This window comes from Lygodium microphyllum, chromosome 2 (genome assembly GCF_053477565.2).
Source record: "Lygodium microphyllum isolate KBCC chromosome 2, Lygodium_microphyllum_v1.1.10, whole genome shotgun sequence".
Lineage (NCBI taxonomy): Eukaryota > Viridiplantae > Streptophyta > Polypodiopsida > Schizaeales > Lygodiaceae > Lygodium > Lygodium microphyllum.
This window is the reverse complement of record NC_141136.1, coordinates 57,388,729-57,409,283: the sequence shown is the minus strand read 5'-3', so window position 1 is coordinate 57,409,283 and position 20,555 is coordinate 57,388,729. Positions and strand designations below refer to the sequence as shown.

Below are 20,555 nucleotides of genomic sequence, written 5' to 3'. Positions count from 1 at the left end.
AATTGAGCTGAAAGTGATTATAATTTTTTTCTCAAACGAAGACAAAAACTCATGCCAAAGTGATTGTAAATTGATGCAAAAGTATAGTTTTAGTGCCCAGGTCAAACTCATTTGTATACATCTCACAATGACTAGTACATTAAGTAGTGACCTCATGGCAAAGATACTATCAGTATAGTACCTTGGATGAATGCTGAATACATCTGAGATCCACTATATACAAGAGCTGTCCACAACTGGTGGAGTGGTACTACTACCTTCCACTTGAGCATTAGGCAATGCTTCAAACCCTTACTTTACTGAACGTGATTGAGCCCGAACCCAAGTCGGCTCTAACGGAAAGGCATCTCAGTAAAGTTGCAACAATTGAGAATGGTTTGCCAAGTCATACTCTTCCATCCACTTTGCATCTATTGGTGAGACAATGCTGAAGCTTTAACAAGGAGTATATGGAAACTTTACCTCTTAACTTCACTTGCCTCAAAACCTCCACTAGGTTGTAGGCCTTTCTTTCCCTTGAGCATTGTGATGCTTTATACTTTCACATTGTTGCAATTCCAACTTGACTAATATGGAACATTGCATCTAGTTAACTACCCCCTCATGTGTATATGACATGCTAAGAGCACCGGATTCATTAGGAAACATTCTTGTTTGATTACTTTGGACCATTGCATTGTGACTGTGCATGGGAATTTGCATACTGCTAGCCATACCAATATACATTTTCCCATATATTGCATGCATTACTAGCTGTATTTTTCCTCATGACCAAGACTATACAGAGCATTTGGATGACCAACATTAATACCATGAGTCCCAATCATAGTGGGCTGCATACATGCATTGCCAAGCTTGCCACTTTGTGCCCTAGCGTTATGCTAACATTGTTATACATGGGGTTATGCATATTGCTAGCCATACTTGGATACATTGGACCTTGCACACCATGCATTCATTGCTGCATACTATGAGTTGTATCATATATCCCATATGTGGTCCTTGACCCACCATAGCATGGAAACTAGTGCCACCACCAAAGTAGCTTGGTTGCCCCATCATTGTATGCATGCCATGCTGTCCTTAAAAAACATTAGATTGGTAGTTCCAAGTTTTCCTTGCATATGTATCAATTGCCTCATTGGCATCATTTGCTTATGCTCACTACTCATGTTTGGAACATCATGCTATTGTATTGGCTGTTCCTTCGGTGCATCTTATTGTCTCAAAGCTCTTGAAGTCGATTTTCTTTTCTTGTCTTTATTGCCCTCTTTAAGGGTTTAAAAAGCGCATGAACTGAGTATCATTTGCCAATTGCATAAACATTTTAGTTGTTATCCTTAGTTGATATCTAAACTGATCATCAAAGTCCTCTTCTTCTTATTGATCATCATCTTTAAGAGATCTGGACAGACTCGTATTTTGGTCTAAACCAACATTATGCTTCCATGGCTGTTTGGCTCAAATAGCCATGGAAGTTGAGATAACTTGAGAGATGGCTGGGGTTTGATGCTCAAATAGCCATGGAACTATCATCTGCACCGGAAGGACCTTAGGTTGCCCTCAGCTGCTCTTTCCCTTAGTTGCTTCTAGAGGCCTTCAAACTACTGTCACGTATTGTAGGACTGATTTCCTAGTGGCTGCAAATTACATCAACAATCTCTTCTTGCTCTCTAATAACCTTCTTCTCTCTTACAATGGTTGGAATAGACTTCCACTAGCCCCTAAAAACGTTTTTTCCACTTGCATAGGCAAGTTTTGCCAAGTGACAACCTTCTAATCCCTTTTTTCAGCATTATCCAAAATTTAATAATTATTCTAGTGCCAAGAAAAATAATTCCATCAGCGAGTAATTAAATTGGCTAGGCCAATTTGTCTTCCAAGTATCCTTGAGTAGCTATTGACCCTTAGACTAGCATTAATTAATTAATTAATGCCTAGTTTCTAATGTTACTACTAACATTAGTGGCCAATAAATTGGTATAGGCCCAAATCTAGCACTAGATATCACCTAGTATCTGTTAAGCATAACTTATTGTAACTTTTGCCTTTAGCACCAACTGATATCTCGGGATGTTGGGTCTTACACTGTGAAATAATTAATTTCAATCTTGCCTGTGCAAGTCACATTAGCACATTTGGTTAACTTTTCATCAAATGCTAAGCAAAGCAATAAAATTTCACGTCCTCGTAATAATTGCCCTCTTATGTGGTGACATTCTTGTATCTTAAGGTTTTGTTTCTCTTACTTTCTCATTATCATCAGACAAAGAGAACATTCCAAAGTTCATTCTCTCTCTCTCTCTCTCTCTCTCTCTCATGATCGAGTCTATTGTGTGTGAACTTTGCATCAAATTCAACAACCATATGATCTTATGCTTTGAGACATAACACTTAGAAGATCTAGAACAATAGAGTGTGCCTTTTCTAACTGTCTATTTGTTTGTGGATCAAACAAGATGAGAACTCCAAAGAAGCACCCATATTCTCAAAAAGGCCTCTTCAAAACAAATTTGTCACTCTTGGATCTCCATTTGTTTTTGGATCAAACGAAGATGAGAACTTCAGAGTAGTACGGCAAAACAAATTTGTCACTCTTGGATCTCTATTGTTGATAATAAATTGAGGTATACCATGATACTTGAAGATACTATGTACAAACAAATTCACCACATATGATCTATAGATTGAGATATATCATGATATTTGAAGGTGTTATGCATACACAAATTCATCACATATGATTTGCTTTTATCTTTTTCCTCCTCGAAATAACATGGGCTTGCATATTGAACCTGCATATGAGAGTCCAAATCCCACCATTCCTTCTAGGTGTTCTAGGAAGATCAAAGATAAAATTCATAGCTATACTCTCCCATGGTCTATCTACAATGGACAAGGTATATAGTAATCATGGTGCCTTTTGTTGATCATACATAACCCTCTAACAAAAAATTCATGTACACATAAAGGTTTCAACATCTCACCTTAAAGCCGGCAAATAAAAGAGAGATCCATTGCTTTCGGTGTTTCATCAATGCCTCAATGCCCTGCATATAGTGGATCGTGGCTTTCAATTATCACTTTTGACCTCAACAACTTCATTACACATAGGTGACCATGGATTGTAAGAAAGCCATCATTGAGAGTATAGTGCTCTTATCGGTGACTATCAGTCAATGAATCATATAGCCTCCCAAAGTCTTCATCTTGCACATACTGTGCCTTCATCTCATCCAATTCTTGATGGTAGGCAATAGACATAGTTGAATTGAAACCTAGGGTTTCTTGGATTGCTCGTGAGATACAATGTTCTTCTACTCCCAAGGATTTGCAGCCACCCAAAGAGTTGCAATGGCAAAAGCTTGCACGTGATCCGCCAGCCCTGTTGGCCTTTGATGCGAATGGTTGGAGTGATTACTCCGTGGGGTTGCAAGTACCCGGGTGGCGAGTTCTACCTCCCTTCCTGCAGATAGAACTTCTTCCTCATGGGCTGATTCTTAGAGGCCCAATCCATTGTAGTGCTAGGAGATTTCTTTGAAGACAATGTACTAGAGACATTGGCAGAGAAGGCCCAGGCGCATGTGGCAAAATCTCGACAGCACTCTTGATCCTATGTCTATTGAGTCCTAGGGTGCCTCCTGCACACTCATCCTTTTGTGTTTGTTGAATTCATTGTAATTGGTTTCTATATGATGGCCTAGAGCCACTCTGAACTTTGTAATATGTGATCTTGTACTTTTTTTCATAATTAATATAAACAACGGACTATGAAAAAAAGAAAAGATCCAATGTTCTTCTTTCTATCCACACGAACAATTTAGAAGTGGAATATAAACAACCCATTATGAAAAAAAGAAAAGATCCAATGTAAAAAGAAAAGATCCAATCTTCTTCTTTCTATCCACACGAACAATTTAGAAGTGGAATATGGACAAGAAGTTGGCCCATCATATATATACATCTCAGAAAGCTTTGTCTAAGTGAGAAAATAGCATAGTGTCTGATGCTTAGTGTCAACAGCAAAATCAACACCTAGTAAGTAAAGCTTTCACACAAAAAGAGCGTGAATGACAGCCAACAACTCTTTCGCATAAACTTGCAAACACTTCTCAGCAGGTTGCAAAACTAATTTTCTCGAAGGCCACCACATGGTCATCCTGCATAAGAACTATGCCAGTGCTATTCCCTACATGCATCACATGGTATCACAAAAGCTTTTTGGAGATCATGCAAAATCAAAAGTAGATCCGAAGTAAGCTTTTGCTTCAACCGATTGAAGGCTGCAATCCCTTTTTCCGCTCATCTGAAAGCACTCTCTTCTTCTATACAGTATGAAAAGGAGAAATAGACTATGCAGAATTACGAATGGACCTCCTATAATAAGAACATAATTCAAGGAAACTGTCAACATCATGTAGATTCCATAAATGTGGCCAAGTACAAATGGCCTCCACCAACCCTTGTGTGTACATTTTTTAAGAGCTAGGAAACTTGATTGTGCATATCATGAAGGGTCTCTTAACTGCCTTTTTACTGTTGTTAGAGAATTTGTTTGTTGATCAATTTGTATTTTATGCCATGCCTTAAAGAACTTTTGAAAAGCTAAATCTGGTCATTTATTTATTACCATGTGAAGTTATTTTGAAATGTGTGTTTGCTCGATCTTAGCGTTTGCTACTTCTTAAATACAGAATGTGTTTGCCTATCAGGGTGATTGTCAGTGGGCTTTGTGGCTTCTTTTCTCAAGGATCAAAGGTCGTGAATATGATGCATCATTTGCTAATGCACGCACAATTCTCGCTCACAATTTTAGTCCACAGCAGTTATCAGCTACAGTAGATGTTGATGATTTCATTTTGACTGTTGATGATATGGTGATGGTTGGGGGAGAGATGATGGCTCTGTCTACCCTTATGTATGCTCCTGTACCACTGGAAAAGTGTCTGTGCACTGGCAGTGTGAACAGACATGATGGTCCTACATGGCAATGCACTTTAGAGAATCTCCGGCCGGGATTGCAACAGTTTCCAACCCTTTGGTGTACTGTGGTAGCTGCTTGTTTTTCTCCAGATATGTGGTGTTTTACAACAAGCTCTATCTCAAGTGCTGGTGAATTTCTGAATCTTGAGAAGCACTTGTTGAGAAGCATTCGTGTTCGAATCACTTAAACCAGCTGCTCAGTAGCTTAATAATGGCTGCAGCTTCAATCGCAAGGAAGAAGATGGGACTCGCTGGTTATCTGCAGTGGCGAGAACAGCTCTTTTCGTCTGCGTGTGGTGATACTTCTCTACTTCAAATGCTGCCTCGGTGGTATCCAAAAGGTGTGCGGAGATTACTGCAGTTAGCTGTCCAGGTGGGATCTTATTTTTCAACAGAACAATTAGCACCGATTCATGATTAAGGGGTCTTTTCAAGGTCCTGTGGAACTTATGTATTTGTTTTAAGGGGTCTTATCAAGATGAACCCTGCAATTGTGGAACTTATGTATTTGTTTTCTCTCACAAAGAACAGGGACCTGTGGGAGGAGGACAGAGCCTTATTCAAGGAGGAAATGACCTGGTGCTGCATTCTGGAATGACCATGAATGATCTTGATCCAATGTCATGGGAGTCTTCAGTACAGAAAAGCATTGAAGAAGAACTATATGCATCCTCAAAAATCGAGGTACAAATGGGGAATTCAGTCTGCTTTCTGCCATTCGGAACTGATTTTGTAAACAAGGGATATTTAGACTTCCATTTGTAAGTTCCAGTAAAATAGAAGTTTTATCTTGATCATTATTTAAGAAGGTTTGGCTGCTTGGTTAATATAATCAGGATAATGCCAAGGGAGTCGAGCACCATCTTCGCAGGGGACGTGCTATGGCAGCATTCAATGCACTGCTAGGATTGAGATTGCAAAATCTCAGTGCCCAAGGATCTATGATTCGAGAACACGTAGGAAAATTTCAGCGAGGACAGATGCATATGGCATCTGATATGCATGCAGTTCTCTCTCCATTGACACTACATGAGGAGAAGTTTCTTGCCTCTGTAAGTAAGCTACTTTGCTTTTATTCTTTAGAAATATGCAAATTTTAAAAGAAGTTGTAATTCTAGCCCACTCTGACGAGTGAATTTCATAGAATTTGCAACAAGGCATGATATATGCTTAAGGTTATCTAATTTAGACCCGTACAAGGGTATTGTTTTACCTTCTATTTTCCAGTTCAAAGGCTGTTGCATAATTTGCTGCAGGGGATGCTTCAATTTTTTGTGTTTGATTAGATTTAGTGCTGAGAAAAGGCTGTTGCATAATCTTCTGTAAGGGATTCTTCAATTTGCTGTGTTTGATTAGATTTAGTGCTGAGAAGAGCACTGAAGCTCAAAACACATGCACAGATAGATTGTCCAACTAAGATACAAGTCAAGCATGCAGAGAGCACAGGGCTATCCAGAGAGGCACACATGATCAACAGCAAGGTAAAGACAATCATGATGCTTGGACACAAAAGACATCAACAATTAGGCAGCTTGTGACAAAGAGTCTATTTGACAAGCTCAAGAATCCTGTATATTAGAGTACTAACAACGTTGTCCATGACAACCGTGTGCCAAAGATTCAAAGGCCTTTATATCCACAATTGACTAATTTTGGCTGAAGGCAACTTAAGGACCTGAAAGACTTTGTGAACATGCCACAAATAGATAAAATTTGATTATCAATGGTTCATACACACCCATTGTGACATTAATATAAATACAGTGACAGAAAATCGGGAATGGTCAGCCAAGACATAGGATATACTGATTCCTCAAGCCCGTGAATGTGGATTTGTCATTGCAAATGCTCAAAGTAAACGGCTGGAAGGGGTCTACTTGAGTCTGAGCTGTCCTCTTAAAAATAACACCCTTGTTTTATGGCTTTGGCAAACGAGACGGCTACTTATAGATGTCCTATGACGGAGTTTCAAAGAAAGGTGGCTTGTTCAGTCTACCTCCATTTTCTGCTCTCAAACTTAGCCTTAAGCTAGGCTGGTACCAATGCCCTTAGATGCTTTGACTCCCATGATTGGCTTCGCGACAACAAAACCAAATTTCATGCTGGTAATATTGCAATTAACCAGAAGATGAAAAACTTCCAAAGCTGTTTGTCAACTAGGATAGTTGGTAAGTTCTGCTGCAACAGGCTGGGGTCTTGCCGATGCTGCATTCTTAGATATTTTGGCTTCGTAAGAATAACAAATCCATTTTACTATTGTCTTACTCCCCTTCAATGTGAAGGTAAGACATCCCCAACTTCCTCCGCCCTTGATTTTGCAACCTAGGCATTAACACCAGTTGGTTGCCAGGTCTGAGATTCACCTTGGTGCCTTTGTGTGGCTCTATACTGTGGTTTAGACATCTCAGGTTCTTCTTGCTTGGATATGTGTGCATCTCAAAGGGCAAAGCTTCAAAGCCCTTTATTATATCAATGAGGGTAAATGTGAAGTTGCACAAAAACACCATAAAGTCTCCTTTTTTACTTCCTAAAAGCATATTCAGTATTCAATGTTGCATCAAGGTATAGATCCACTCTTCTCCAGCCTTATGCCCTTTCAGCATACCAGTAAATGGTGGCATCCAAATGCAGGTCTTGTTCTTGTTGGTAAGGTTTGACTTCTCACTCTTTGAAGCCTAAGATGCCTGGCTATCTGCCTGGAAAATGCTCTAGAAAATGCACATGGAGAATTGCCTGAGAACTCAAGAGCACCCTTCAATTTGCCAACTGAAGTGACGGTATGGATGTTAACAAAGTAACATCTGCAAGGTTTGATATGGTTGCAAGCTTCATGGAAATTTAGTTTAAGTGAATTATGACTTTAAGACATTATTTGCTCTCACGTTCATTTGTGTGTTGCAATCTGAAGATTGTGTATTGGGTATTTACCCACTTGTGCTATATCCATCAAATTTTATTTCCAAAAAGAGGAAATTCTGTCAATAAGACCTAGAAATGTCCTTGAGGTAAAATACAAAGTCCAAAGAGCCATTTCAGGACTGCTAAGTACATCATAAATACAATGGTTGAGTTAACAATCCAATCTACTGGACAACAATGCCGGACCATGTGTGTCAATAAGTGAAAGAAGGTGCCCAAGTCCTGTATCTGCATAAAAGCCTTTTCAGACTGAGGTGCACTTAGTTATATGCCACTTGATGTCTTAATATTTATTCAAGTTCTTTTAGACCAGGCATTTCATCGAAGCACATGTATTGGAATGCAATATACTTATGTTTTTGAATGCTAGGTTTGCACTTGTTACTTATTTCTTGCCATATTGGACTTATTAAAACCAAGTCCAAACCATCATGCCACTATCTTCCAGTCAATAATCAAGTCAAAGGTGTCCACTTTAGAGTTCAAAGTTTGATGTCTTAATATTATTCAAGTTCTTTTAGACTAAGCATTTCATCAAAGCACACATATTGTAATGCAATATATTTATCTTTTTGGGATGCTAGGTTGCGCTTGTTACTTATTTGTTGACATATTGAACCTACTAAAACCAACTGCAAGCTATATGCCACGATCTTCCAGTTAATAATCCAGTCAGAGGTGTCCACTTTAGAGTTCAAAGTGCATTGTGATCTGACATCTGTGCCAACACATCCATTGACCAATTTGACATTAATACAACTCACAGTGCCACCCTTTTTGAATATGCAAAATAGCCATGCTGGTACCCAAGGACAATTTAAATTCTTGAAAGGGACAGTTGGTGATGTTTAAAGCTGTAATCTTTTGCCGCACCTAAACAAAAGAATAGAAGACGCTTTTTTTTGGTTTTTGCTTTCATACACTGACTGGAGCAGTGTGCTGATGACTGTTCTCCATAATAACTGCATTCAGTAGACGTCGTCGTATAATGCAAATCCACACTTTTTTGAAGGGAAAGAAAGGCTTGATAATGGCCTTGTTTAATCTTGCCTTTTTATTGTGCCAGGTTTAATCTTGCCTTTTTATTGTGCCAGGTTTTACCTCTTGCAGTGGTGAATTTTGAGAATCCAGTTGTTGTTGCTGCATGCGCAAGTTTTTTGGAGCTCTGTGGATTACCTGCAACAATGCTCCGAATAGACATTGCGGCCTTGTGTCGAATATCTGTATACTGCAAGGCTAAGGAGCAGGATGTGCTCTATGGGACAGGTGCAAATGCCAGTTTGGCTGAAGCACAGGATGACTGGCCTAATTTTTGTAGAAATGACATTACTAGCTCTCTTGCTAGAGCACTTGCAGATGAGTATGTAGAAACTGGAGTAGCAGTTCTTAGTTTGAAGAAATCTGATGTATCTGGTAAACGGTTATCAGCTGGCAAGTTGAATAGAACTCTCTCAAAAATCTTGCAAATGTTAGAGAAGGCCAGTTATATGGAACTCCCAAAACAGGAAAGCACTCCAGGTTTGTGGCTGTTAAATGGAATAGGCGATGGACCGCAACTTCGTGCCCAACAACGAGAAGTGAGTGAGCGTTGGAGTCTTGTCACTACATTCTGTAATGTGCATCAACTGCCCATCAGTACAGTGTACCTAGCTGCTCTTGCCAGAGACAATGATTGGGTATGATATGTTCTTCTGCAGTTGGCTACACTAAAATTTTAACCAGATGGATTGCTGCATTCAAGTTCCATATCTTTGCATAAAAGTGGCATGTGAAGGTATTCTATTGCATACATCCCATGTGTGTCACACGTGCATGTATGTGTTGGGGTTTTGGCTGGGGGGGTAGAGGGAAGGGGACCCTTTATGTATTTGGGCTGTGCATTGGTTGGGATTTTCCACAGTAAATTAGTGTGTTACAAAACTGAAGCATGCGCATGTGTTTATTTATGTACTTTGTACTTTATGGTTGGTCTTCCAATTGGAGTTGTTCACATGATAATATTAAGTAGTCCTAAAACAGGTGCGGGGGGAGAACAAAGAAAGAAAGATATATTAATGCCTGCAAAAGGCCAATGTGGCATGTGTGACAAAATCAAAGTACATTTGTGTCCAATGTCATCTCATCATGAATGAGCGAGCGAGAGAGAGAGAGAGAGAGAGAGAGAGAGAGAGAGAGAGAGAGAGGTGACAGGGGGGCTGATGGGTGGCAAGTACGTGACACGGACAGGGCAGACACAACAGGACAGACCCCCTTATTGGGGCTCCACTTGCCAACACCAAGAGCTTGGCATGCCTGCAGCTAGGTAGTTAGGTACAATCTGTCCGATCCGTCTAGTCTGTGGACTTAGTATGGTACTGAATGTACGCAAAAAAAATGTTGGATAAAATTCAGTGTTTCATATGGTCATTAAAAAATACATAGGAAATTAAAGCTTAGGCTAGTAAATTGTTGAAAACAGCCAGCTATGGAGGAGAGAGAAATGAGAGAGTGAACAATAGACAGTGTGTGTGAGTTGAAAAACAGAGTGTACTTGCTGAACTGAGACCTAACCCCTAGCTCAATTGGAGTTGACTAACCCTAGTACTAACTCTAAATGTAGTGTCACAACTTATTGCTTTAGTTGTGTTCACATTGCAAACTAAATAATGAGAACTTTGGGCACTACCCATAGAATTGGCAAATTCTAACACCTCCTTGCAGTGCCAATGTGATGGTAGTACAGGAAGATTAATCATGAAAGGGTTCTCTCAAGGTAGGGCTTTGGTGAAAATGTCAGCAACATTTTCCTATGTAGGAACATACATCAAGCTGACCTCTTCTGCATAGCATCTCTCTCTAACATAATGGTAATGCACCTCAATACATAAGAGATTTTGGCCTCATTCGAGGCTACAAACATAGTTTCCAAGACATCCCAAGCCGCTTTAGAGGACTTGCATGACTGAATATAAGGTATGATTGCTCTCTTGATTGACAAGGCAATCAATGACAAAGCGTGTGCATCCTTCGAATCCCATCTCCTTTGATCTAATGTAGGAGGAGCAAGGGCAATAGCAGGGGCAGCTAGCTGTCCTCTAGCACTGTGCTGAGGTATTTGAAGTGCAAGCTCCCTCGGTCTCTGCAAATCATTGGTGACATGGTCCCAAAGATCCTTAGCAAGAAGTAGATTGCACACCATAAAACTCCACAAGGGATAGTTGGTGCCTTCTAACTTATCCTCCTAAGTGAGAACTCCCAAAATATTGCTGTGATCTTTGTTGTCTTGATTTTCCATTGCTGCAAATGAAAGCATAAATTCAGCAGCCAAACACTTCCAACCTGAATTGTGAAATGTACTCTCCTGAGTACCAGAATTCCAACACGGAATCTTACTACAAGTCCAGAACTGTCAAAATTGTCAAACTCCTTAAAAAGTGTACCTAGATTGTACAAATCAGTACACGATTTGCAATTTACGCAATTCAATGCTGTACCACTGCACTTACCTCCCAATGTGTGTCTAGTGTAAATTTTAGCAATTGGGAATCCCCAAATTTTACTGCAATTCCACAATTTTTTGCAAATTTCTTTGCGAAATCTGACACAAATAGCAAGATAATCTTGCTGTTGCAGCAATTGTTTCTTGTATTGGGATGTGTACCAAGCAAAAGCCCCAAATTTCTCCTAAGAAATTTCAAGAAATTGAAAATTTTTTAAAACTTACAACTAGAAATTTGATGAAATGTTGCCTTGGGATGCGTAGGCAAAAAACCCAAATTTTTGGTTTGTTCATGGTGGCGTCTTGGGATGTGTGCTGGTGAATTTTGGAGTGTCAATAGTTGCTTAAGGGTAGGGTAGTGTTAGGGTTATCCACGTCCGACGGACAGTGCAAAGGCGAGCTCAAGCTCAACCGCCAAGACCCACGGACCGCTTATTGTTTCAAACGTTTCAAGCCGAGTACTAATGGCTATCTCTCACATAGCCGACGCTCTCTCTCTCTCTCTCTCTCTCTCTCTCGTGTAGTGAGCTTACCTCCATGCCTGATCGAGTTGGCTCCTCTCCTGAGCACTCCGGTAGCTCCACGATCCAAGTGCAAGCTTCAAGCGAGCTTGGTCCTCAAGCTCCATGCTCCAAGCTCCATTACCGTGAGTAAGACAAAAGAAGAGAAGAGAAGAGAAGAGGAGAAGAGAGGAGAAGATGGAGAGCTTCTCCACCACGGTCCTTACCCTCACACACTCACTCTCTCATACTCTCACACTCCCTCTGTCAAGCACAAGCTCAAGCAAGCAAGAAGAAGAAGAAGAAGAAGAAGAGAGCTACTTTTGGCCAAATACAAGAATGAGCTTCTTCATTCACTTTTTGCCTTTTATACAAAGTCGTAGGTAGTAGGCTTTGGCATGCACCGAAGACATGGGCTGAAGGGATTTCTGTGGTTTGCCGTGGAGTTTTGGTGGTGGTATAGATGAAGGTTGTTGGTGGTAGTGTGTTGGCCTGATTGATTGGTGATAGGGTTGTAGTTGGTAATAGGGCTGTTCGTTGTACTCATGGTTGGCACAGGTGTTGGTTTTTGGGAATTCTATGCGTGGCGATTCTTTGGTGGGCTTGCACGATGATAGAAGACAAGAGTTCAGAGTTGAGTGTTGATGAAGAGCTAATAGTACATATGGTCTCTCCCTAGGGGTTAGTGTTAGTCTTCTTATTGTGCACAAGATGTAGTTTTGATTAGCTTGGGAGACAGGTTGAACTCTAAGTAAGCCAAGAGTATTGTCCTGCACTTGAGGACCTAAACTGTGTATAGATTGTGGTGCAGTTATTATGTGAGTGCATGTGCATATTTAGATATTACGTAGTTAGTGGTTTGGTTCCTCGTAGTAATGTGTGGATGAAGCGAGGGTTCAATGGGGTGGAAAAAATTATCGATGTTGAGAGGTACACTAGAAGACTTCTTGAGACATTATTTGTGATTTTGACAACATGATGTATCATAATTGAACTCATTGACGCCTTAGCTTTTGGTAGATGGTGGCTACTTATATTGTTTGAAGAGTACGGTGTACTTTCCATGGTCTTTCATGCCTTGTTCACCACGATTGATTGTGATGGTACTAAGATGGAGTGCAAAAAAAGAATCGTGCAAATGGTTTAGGGTGATAGGTCTAACCATAGGCGAGATAAGCTCCCTAGGTATGTCTTGCCCTTGATGTGCCTTGAACAATTGTGGGGGATGTGTAAAGGGCTAGGGGACTAGAGACGGACCCAACCAACTAAGGTTACTAGACATACCTAATTTGAGGACCCCTAGGTGGTGTGCTGTGATCGTGGGTGTTTTTTTCTTTTCTTTTATTTTCTTTTTGTTTTCTCTTTTTTTTGTGTGGATAAAATGAATACAATCAATGCAATACGTTGAGGCTATCAGTCTTTCGTTTGGATTGGGAAATGTCGAGATCCAAAGGCTGTTAAAAATGGATATTATAAAGATGATTGTGTTACTAGCCTCGATGCTAGAGGAACAATTGTTGAGATGAAGAGATACACTTGAGATTTTGCAAACCTCTTTGTAACATGTGAAACATTAGACCAATTGAGGTAGCAACTAAAGTGAGCTGTGCATGGACAAGGGACAGAGCATTTGGTGAATTGAATCCTGGTTGATGAAGAAACGGTTGTCGTTGTTGAGAGCGTGGCTCCTACCGGGATGTAGAGTTTGGCCAAGAAAGAAAGAGTAGCCAATGACTATGCTTTGGGCCATGCTCAAATGTACTGTGTGCTTTTTGCAGGGTTGATTTTCTCTTTCAGCAGGGCTTTTGTCATGGCTCTTTGTTCTTGGTATTTTTGTCGCTTTCTCCATAATGGTTCTTTGTGGGGTTGGTGGTCTTATGGTGACTTGGACATTGAACGCTTTTGTACAGAGATCTCTGTCATCCTGCATTTACTTGGCAACTCGTGAGAGTACATGCAAGTCATATGCTTCAACCATAATGAATAGGTGCAGCTAAAAAAGACATCACTTAGCTGAATCCCATAGCATTGACTTCGATGCATATCACTTGCGCTTGATTATCATTGCTTGTGTGTGTGTTGGCTTTGCTTGTTTTGGTATTATTTAACATAGTCACAAAACACATTGTTTATGTATGTACACGTTTATGAATCCATGTCAGTTCATGAGGTTAAAATCCAATTGTAGAACTCAGGATTGTAGTGGAGTGTGGTATACGTATCCAGTAATCGTGGCAGTCTACTCAGTAACAACATATATTTTGCAACATCGAGTAGCATGGTGCCTTGTCCGAGTCTACTGGCAACATGTAGCTTCTCCTCAGTGAGAATTTTATCAATCAGAGAGTTCTCTTGGCTAGTTCCAGCTAAGTCCATACCCCGAATGGTAGTCAGTACTCGAAAGGAAGTTGGGGCCACTTAGGTCAGGTCTCTTTGAGACCGCCATTGAGCCAGTCGCTTCTTTGAGACTGTCATAATTTGGGCTCCAAGTTCGGCCATTGTAGCGCGGTTTTCAAACCAACGTTTTTCAAATTGACTTCGACCCTCTGATTGTCGCTTTAGCTGCTCTATCTCTAAGATATTTAGTTGGCAAAGCGCTTCTTGAATGTCACAGTTAAGCGTAGTTCGTCGGTTTTCTCGTTAGAGATTAGTTGTATACGTTCATGTAGGAGCTTGTCATAGTGCTCGTTAAGGTATTCTTGCTTTTCCCAGGATAGCGGATATGATAAATATTCCTCAAATTGCTCCCTAGGAAATCTGCCCATGTCCGCAAGGATGTAGACACGTGCGAATAATTTGAGTTTAGCATCCAACTTGGTCAAGTTTTTGTGACACTTCTATGTTCGATGAGGGCTTGCTCGGTTGCTATCTTATGCAAGGTTCTGGGAATTTCCCTAGGCTTTAGCATAGTTGGGGGCTCAGGCCTAGATGAGCAAGATTGGTCAATGCTAGGATTGCTTATGTTCTTGGGGTTTTCATGTTTCTCTTGAGACTTTGCTACTATTGTGTCATGGTTCTCCTCAGATATGATTGGTATAGTTTTGTCAACCTGTTGTGACGGTGTTGTATCCACTCTTGATTTGGTCAATGCAAGTTTTGTTGTTGGTGGATTGAGCGGTGCAAGCAACTATTGATGGTAATGGTTGCTTTGATTTATCAGAATACACAGATGTATCTGAGGTTTCACCGTTGTTAGGAGATATGGCAATGGGTTCATTCGTGGGTAGACTCGATGCTTTATTCCTTAGCTCTTCAACACTCTTGGTCTTAATCTTCTTGGCGTCTATAACTACTTGTAATTGTCGTTGTTTTCGTTGTTTTCTTCTCTTTTTCTTAGGCAATTGAGGTGTATCATTTAAAAACTTAGTACCCTGAACTAGGTCAGCCGTTGAAGTGCTTGGTTGGGCCTCAATATTCTCTTTTTTTGGTATATCCTCATGGGATATAGTCGGGGCCTGTTGAACAGCCTTGCTAGGTTGTGAGGGTACAACTACTTCTCTTTTTGGAGAGTCTAGCTCTTCAACTAATCCCCCTTCATTTAGCCCCTCATCCAATTGTATTGGCAGTTGCTTCTGGTCGGGTGTTTGCTCTAGACTCTTGTTCTTACCCATTGGAGCATGCCTCCAGTGCTTCTTATGAGAGTGGGTGTTGTGTTTAGAGCTATTTTTCTCTTGATATGGAGGTTTGGGTGACTCTAGTGATGGTTTAGGGTTTTGGTCATATAGACTTGGACGAAACCAGCTGAAGAAGTCAGGGTTGTATTGATGGAAAGCATAGAGATCTAGGATTGTAAAGCCTTGAGTGAGGCAGAAGACATGCGCTAACATCAGGTACCATGCTCCCTATTCCTAGCTTGCTAGCCACGTGTAGATATTCTTCTAGAAGCAGTTTATCGTACAAGGGATGTTTTTGGACAGTGGCAGAAAGCTGGACCTCATGGACCATTGCCAACACTCTTAATGAGGTTGGGGCAACGTACGTGGGATCATGTATTGATGTCCAAAGCGCTTTCCTTTGCTCAGCGAGGGTCATTAGTCGGTGGCCAATTTTGGTTGCCAAACTTTGGTTGGAGTACCATTTCTGCACAAAGTTACCTTGTCCTTTCTCTTTTCATTTGATTGCTTCGAGCTTTTTCTTGTTTGTCTCACGTTGAGCAATATAGAGTAAGGGAATTAAGCGCAATTCCCTGGTTGTGGCTTTTGGGATGTCCTTTATGACTTCTTTTGCGACAACAGTGGGAGCAAACATGTTGTCGCTCGTCCCAAGTCAGGGGTTCGACTATGAGCTTTGTGTGCTTTGGTGTTGGCCTTTCTATGTCAACATGGACGTACGCACATGTGATGGCTATTAGCTTGTGATCAAGCTTCATCATGCACTTCATCTCTGATTCATTGGTCAGATGCGCTATCTCTTTGGCCAAATCTTCGAGAGGTTTCTCCTCAAGCCTAGGCTTTAGGTGCTTTGGAAGTGTTGGAGGTGTTAAGGATGTTGGTTGCGACATCTCTTCCGCAGGTGAATTGCTAAGGACACGTTGTTCCGCAAGGGGCATCGTCACGGCCAAAGGCTGTGATTGCTGTGATTCTTGATTAGAAGTAGTAGCGGCTAGATCAGTGGACTGGCTACTGTTGGTAGACTGCGGTATCAAGTCCTTAAGCAGATTAGAAGTGGTTGTGTCTTTTGTTGCCCTTTGCGCATTCACTTGTGCAGATCGAGCATCAGTAAGCTCAGATGGAGATAGAGATTGGGATTGAGCAGCTGCACTTGATGACTGTTGTTTTGCTTTCTGTATCTGTTTAGGGAAAAGAGGAAATAGAAGATTTGGGGCTCCTAGGTGGACTTGGCACTAGTGTGGTTGGAAGATTTGCTTGTGGTTGTTAGACGATTCTGCCATTTGCTTTGTTGAGCAATCAGTCTTATCATGAACAATGTTGCACCTGTGGTGCTCATTATCCTCTTGGGAAGTCAAAGGCTCCTTGGGCACTAGTAGTCTTTGCGCATACTCGACAATTATATTTGATATCTACTTGCTAAGCACGCTAGGCTGAGGATCTACCTTTCGAATAGTCATGTTTGGTTTCATGATTTCAATCACAAGGGGCTCAGTCACGTCAATGTTTTTGACTCGAAACTTGGATTTTCGTTTAGATTTCCTCCTACGCTTCTTTGCTTTTGATAGGATCTGGCCTTCTACCAATAGAGGTGGTTTAGCAGGGGATTTTGGCACCCAAATCCATCGGTTACTTGCGTAATACCCTCGAGCACATAGCAATATTTTGGATATCCATCGCGGTGTTGTGTTGGCTCTCCATCGATACCTTTGTTTATAAGTCTTGGGCTTCTTTGGTAGTCTTCTACGATATTTGTAAGTCCAAAGCCTATCCTTGGCATTGTCTCCTGACCTTCTTGTTTCAAGCGTGGTCTCGCTTACTGGTTCTCTTTGTTCAACATGCATTTATATCAATTATTTCAATAAGTCCTTGCTCTCGTTACTGGGCTTGCATGGTATGCTAGAATGTTCCTTGTCTTTCCCTGGAGGTTTGATGAGGTCACCCTTGCTAAAGGTTGTGATTATCCTTACACCGGGTAGTGTCAAGTGTATCCTCTATGCTATATAATCGGCGTCACACTTCATCGCCCTTTTGAAGGGTCTTTCTAGGAGGGTTTCCTTTCCACAATTTGCACTATTTGAAGGAACATGGAATAGGATAGGCAAGCTTTCCGTTTCAATAGTTACAAGGATTCTGCATTTCCCTATAAGTGCTTGTGGGTATTCCCTATAAGGATTAAGAGTTGCATTAGTCGGTGTGAGCTATGGTTGGCCTAGTAGGGTCCATGCTGTTGGGTATCTCACACGCCTTACTTACGCCTACGCTCATATGGGAGTGTGCGGGTGATCACTAGGACACTGGGGCACTTTTTACTCTCGGTAGGAGAGGTTTTTTCCCCCAGATTATGTGTACTATTTTGTATGTGCTTGTGGTGCACACTTACGGGCACTTACTGTGTTTGGGTGTGAACAGCCCCTTATAACTCTAAGGTATAAGGGTTATCATTTGTACTTTCAGCTTACACTCTATTTCAGTACTATTGCATTGGGTGTCGTGCTCAACTCTGTCTCTCACTCTCACACTGTCTACTGCACTTCAGCTGCACCTCGATCCTCTCCCATCTGACATTTGGTATCAGAGCTCAGCTCAGAGCAGTCTTCAGTGTGCAGTCTGCAGCCCCCGCCAGTTCTGCCCCAGCCGCCTGTTCCTGCCCAGTCCTGCCTGCGCCTGTCAGTCCGTCAGCGCGCAGCACCAGACGACTCCTCTGCCCAGCGTGCAGCTCCAACAATCAGCGCGCCACCTGTACCTGCGTGCTGCCACCTCTGCCCAGCGCGCCTCCTGTACCTGCGTGCTGCCACCTCTGCCCAGCGAGTCCTCTGCCCTGTGTCTGCCCAGAGTGCCCCTTCGCCTGTCAGTCTGCCTGGGCAGCCTCCCTGCGCTGAGCTAGCCTGTGCCGTCAGCTCCAGCTGCCAGCGCGCCACCTGTCTCCACCAGCCAGTCCTGGGTGCCGCCTCCTCTGCCCAGCGCGCGCCCAGTCCTGCCTGCGCGTGTCACTGGACCTGCAAGCCTGTACCTGTGCGTCAGTCCGACTGTACCCAGCAGTCATTACCTCGGGAATCGTGCCCGTCGTCAACACGCAGAGGTAACATTCTGCACTTTTCTTTTACACAGGAGTTCGTGCAACAGGTTCAGGTTCAGCATTGGGAAACGTGCTGAACAGCAGGTTCAGTTTTCAGCATTGGGAAACGTGCTGTGTCAGTCTGTGACACATTGAATGCACATTTTGGGGCTTTTGTAACAGACATTTGTGACAGAAATTTTGGGCAGAAAATTTTGGGGCTTTTGATGTTTTAGTGCTGCTGAGCACTAATTGCACCTTGGGAAGCGTGCATCAGTGACAGTTTTTTTTTTGAAAGAGTACCCTTTGCACATTAATTGCAGACTTGTGTTTGCTGCAATTTCTGGAAATTTGCAGATTTCCAGCCCGTACTGCATTGACATTGCTCTATTGCCTTTTGGGAAATAATGGCAAATCAGGGAGGAGATGTATTCACCTATGTGTCCAAGGAAGACCGATTGGATGGGAACAATTATTCCCTTTGGTCTTTCATGATGAAGAATGTATTAGTGGCAAAAAGTTTGTGGGATTATGTCAGTGGAGAGGAAGCACGACCGGGAGTTGTGGCTCCCGCTACTCCTCCTCCAGGAGGACGTGCAAGAGGGCAACCTCAGCCCGCTCAGCCACTTCCCCCAAGAACTGCAGCTCAGAAAACTTGGGATACACGGGATGCACAGGCTATGTCGCTGATTGCATTGGCAGTTCAGCGTTCTATCATTCCTCATATTCGTTCAGCAGCTTCTTCACAAGAAGCTTGGTTGATATTGGAGCAGATGTTTGCAGGAAAGAATGAGACTCGCATCTCTTTCTTGAAGAAAGAGCTAGAGACTCTAAAGATGAATGAGGGTGATTCTATGCAGGATCATCTCAACAAAATTCAGGACTTGCGGGAGCAACTCATGAATGTGGATGAGTACTACTCAGATGCGCAGCTGATTTCTACGACATTGAATTCACTGCCTCCCTCTTACTTGGCTTTTCATACTGCCTTGAACCTCACTATGAGGATTTCGAAAGAGCCCATCACTTTCATTCAGCTTGTCAGTTTGCTTCTAGAGGAGGAACAAACTAGACGGAACAGTGGTGTGGATGGTATAGCCTCTGAGCAGGCTTTTATGTCAAGGCAGAAGGGTAAAAACAGCCAAGGGAAAAATGCTTCGCAGAGTTCTGGTAGTAGTAACACTTCACAGACAAGTCAGAAATAGGGGGGCACGCAAGCCAAGAAAGGAAAATGCCATTACTGCAAGAAGCCTGGCCACTACATCACTGAGTGCAGGAAGCGCATCGCCAAAGAGAAGAAGAAGGAGTCAGGGATGTCTGTTTCTGCAGCTCCTTCCACTGCTAGTGAGTCCACGTCCTTTGTTGCAGACAGGGACTATTGTTTTTACACTTGCAGTTATGATGTCTCTTGGGCTGATAGAGCATTTAGCTCTACAGAAGATGCTGACACTTGGTTCTTTGACAGTGGTGCTTCACGGCATATCACATCTCGTAGAGATTTGTTTGCTTCTCTTGGTGCACCTCCCGTTGGGAAGTCTGTTCAGTGTGCTAATAATGCATCATACCCTGTTCGTGGTATTGGGGAGATTCAGCTTACAGCCATTGATGGCTCTATTCTCCGCCTACAGGATGCTTTGTATGTGCGTGGCATTAAGAAGAATCTGCTTTCCATTTCTTCTATGGCACGTTGTGGTTTGCAGGTCACCTTTGATGATGACCGTTGCATGGTCCGTGACAAGGAACACATGACATTGGTCTTGACAGGTTCTTTGTGTCATGGGTTATATGAGTTGGATGCTCTTTCGGTAGATCAGTCTGCATATTTGACATCCACTCTTACTCCTGCTATGTTAGAGGCAGAGTTATGGCATGCTCGTTTGGGGCATGTAAACTATGGCAGCTTGATGCTATTACAGCGTACTCAGATGTTGGATGGATTACCTCTCTTGGAGAGACCTCCTGAGCATTTATGCGAGGGTTGCATTTTGGGGAAAATGCATCGTTTCTCT

At 42.1% G+C, this 20,555-nt stretch overlaps 1 protein-coding gene across 1 annotated transcript in view; it reads left to right on the top strand.

Moving 5' to 3' along the window:
• Nucleotides 1-20,555, top strand: part of LOC148039768 (spatacsin carboxy-terminus protein) — a 151,449-nt gene that overhangs the window by 72,672 nt on the left and 58,222 nt on the right. Inside the window, exons 10-14 of the mRNA XM_087693879.1 lie at nucleotides 4,713-5,112; nucleotides 5,205-5,356; nucleotides 5,515-5,667; nucleotides 5,820-6,035; nucleotides 8,997-9,578. Of these exons, the coding sequence (XP_087550005.1) occupies nucleotides 4,713-5,112; nucleotides 5,205-5,356; nucleotides 5,515-5,667; nucleotides 5,820-6,035; nucleotides 8,997-9,578 (1,503 nt within the window). The remainder of the gene's footprint in view (nucleotides 1-4,712; nucleotides 5,113-5,204; nucleotides 5,357-5,514; nucleotides 5,668-5,819; nucleotides 6,036-8,996; nucleotides 9,579-20,555) is intronic.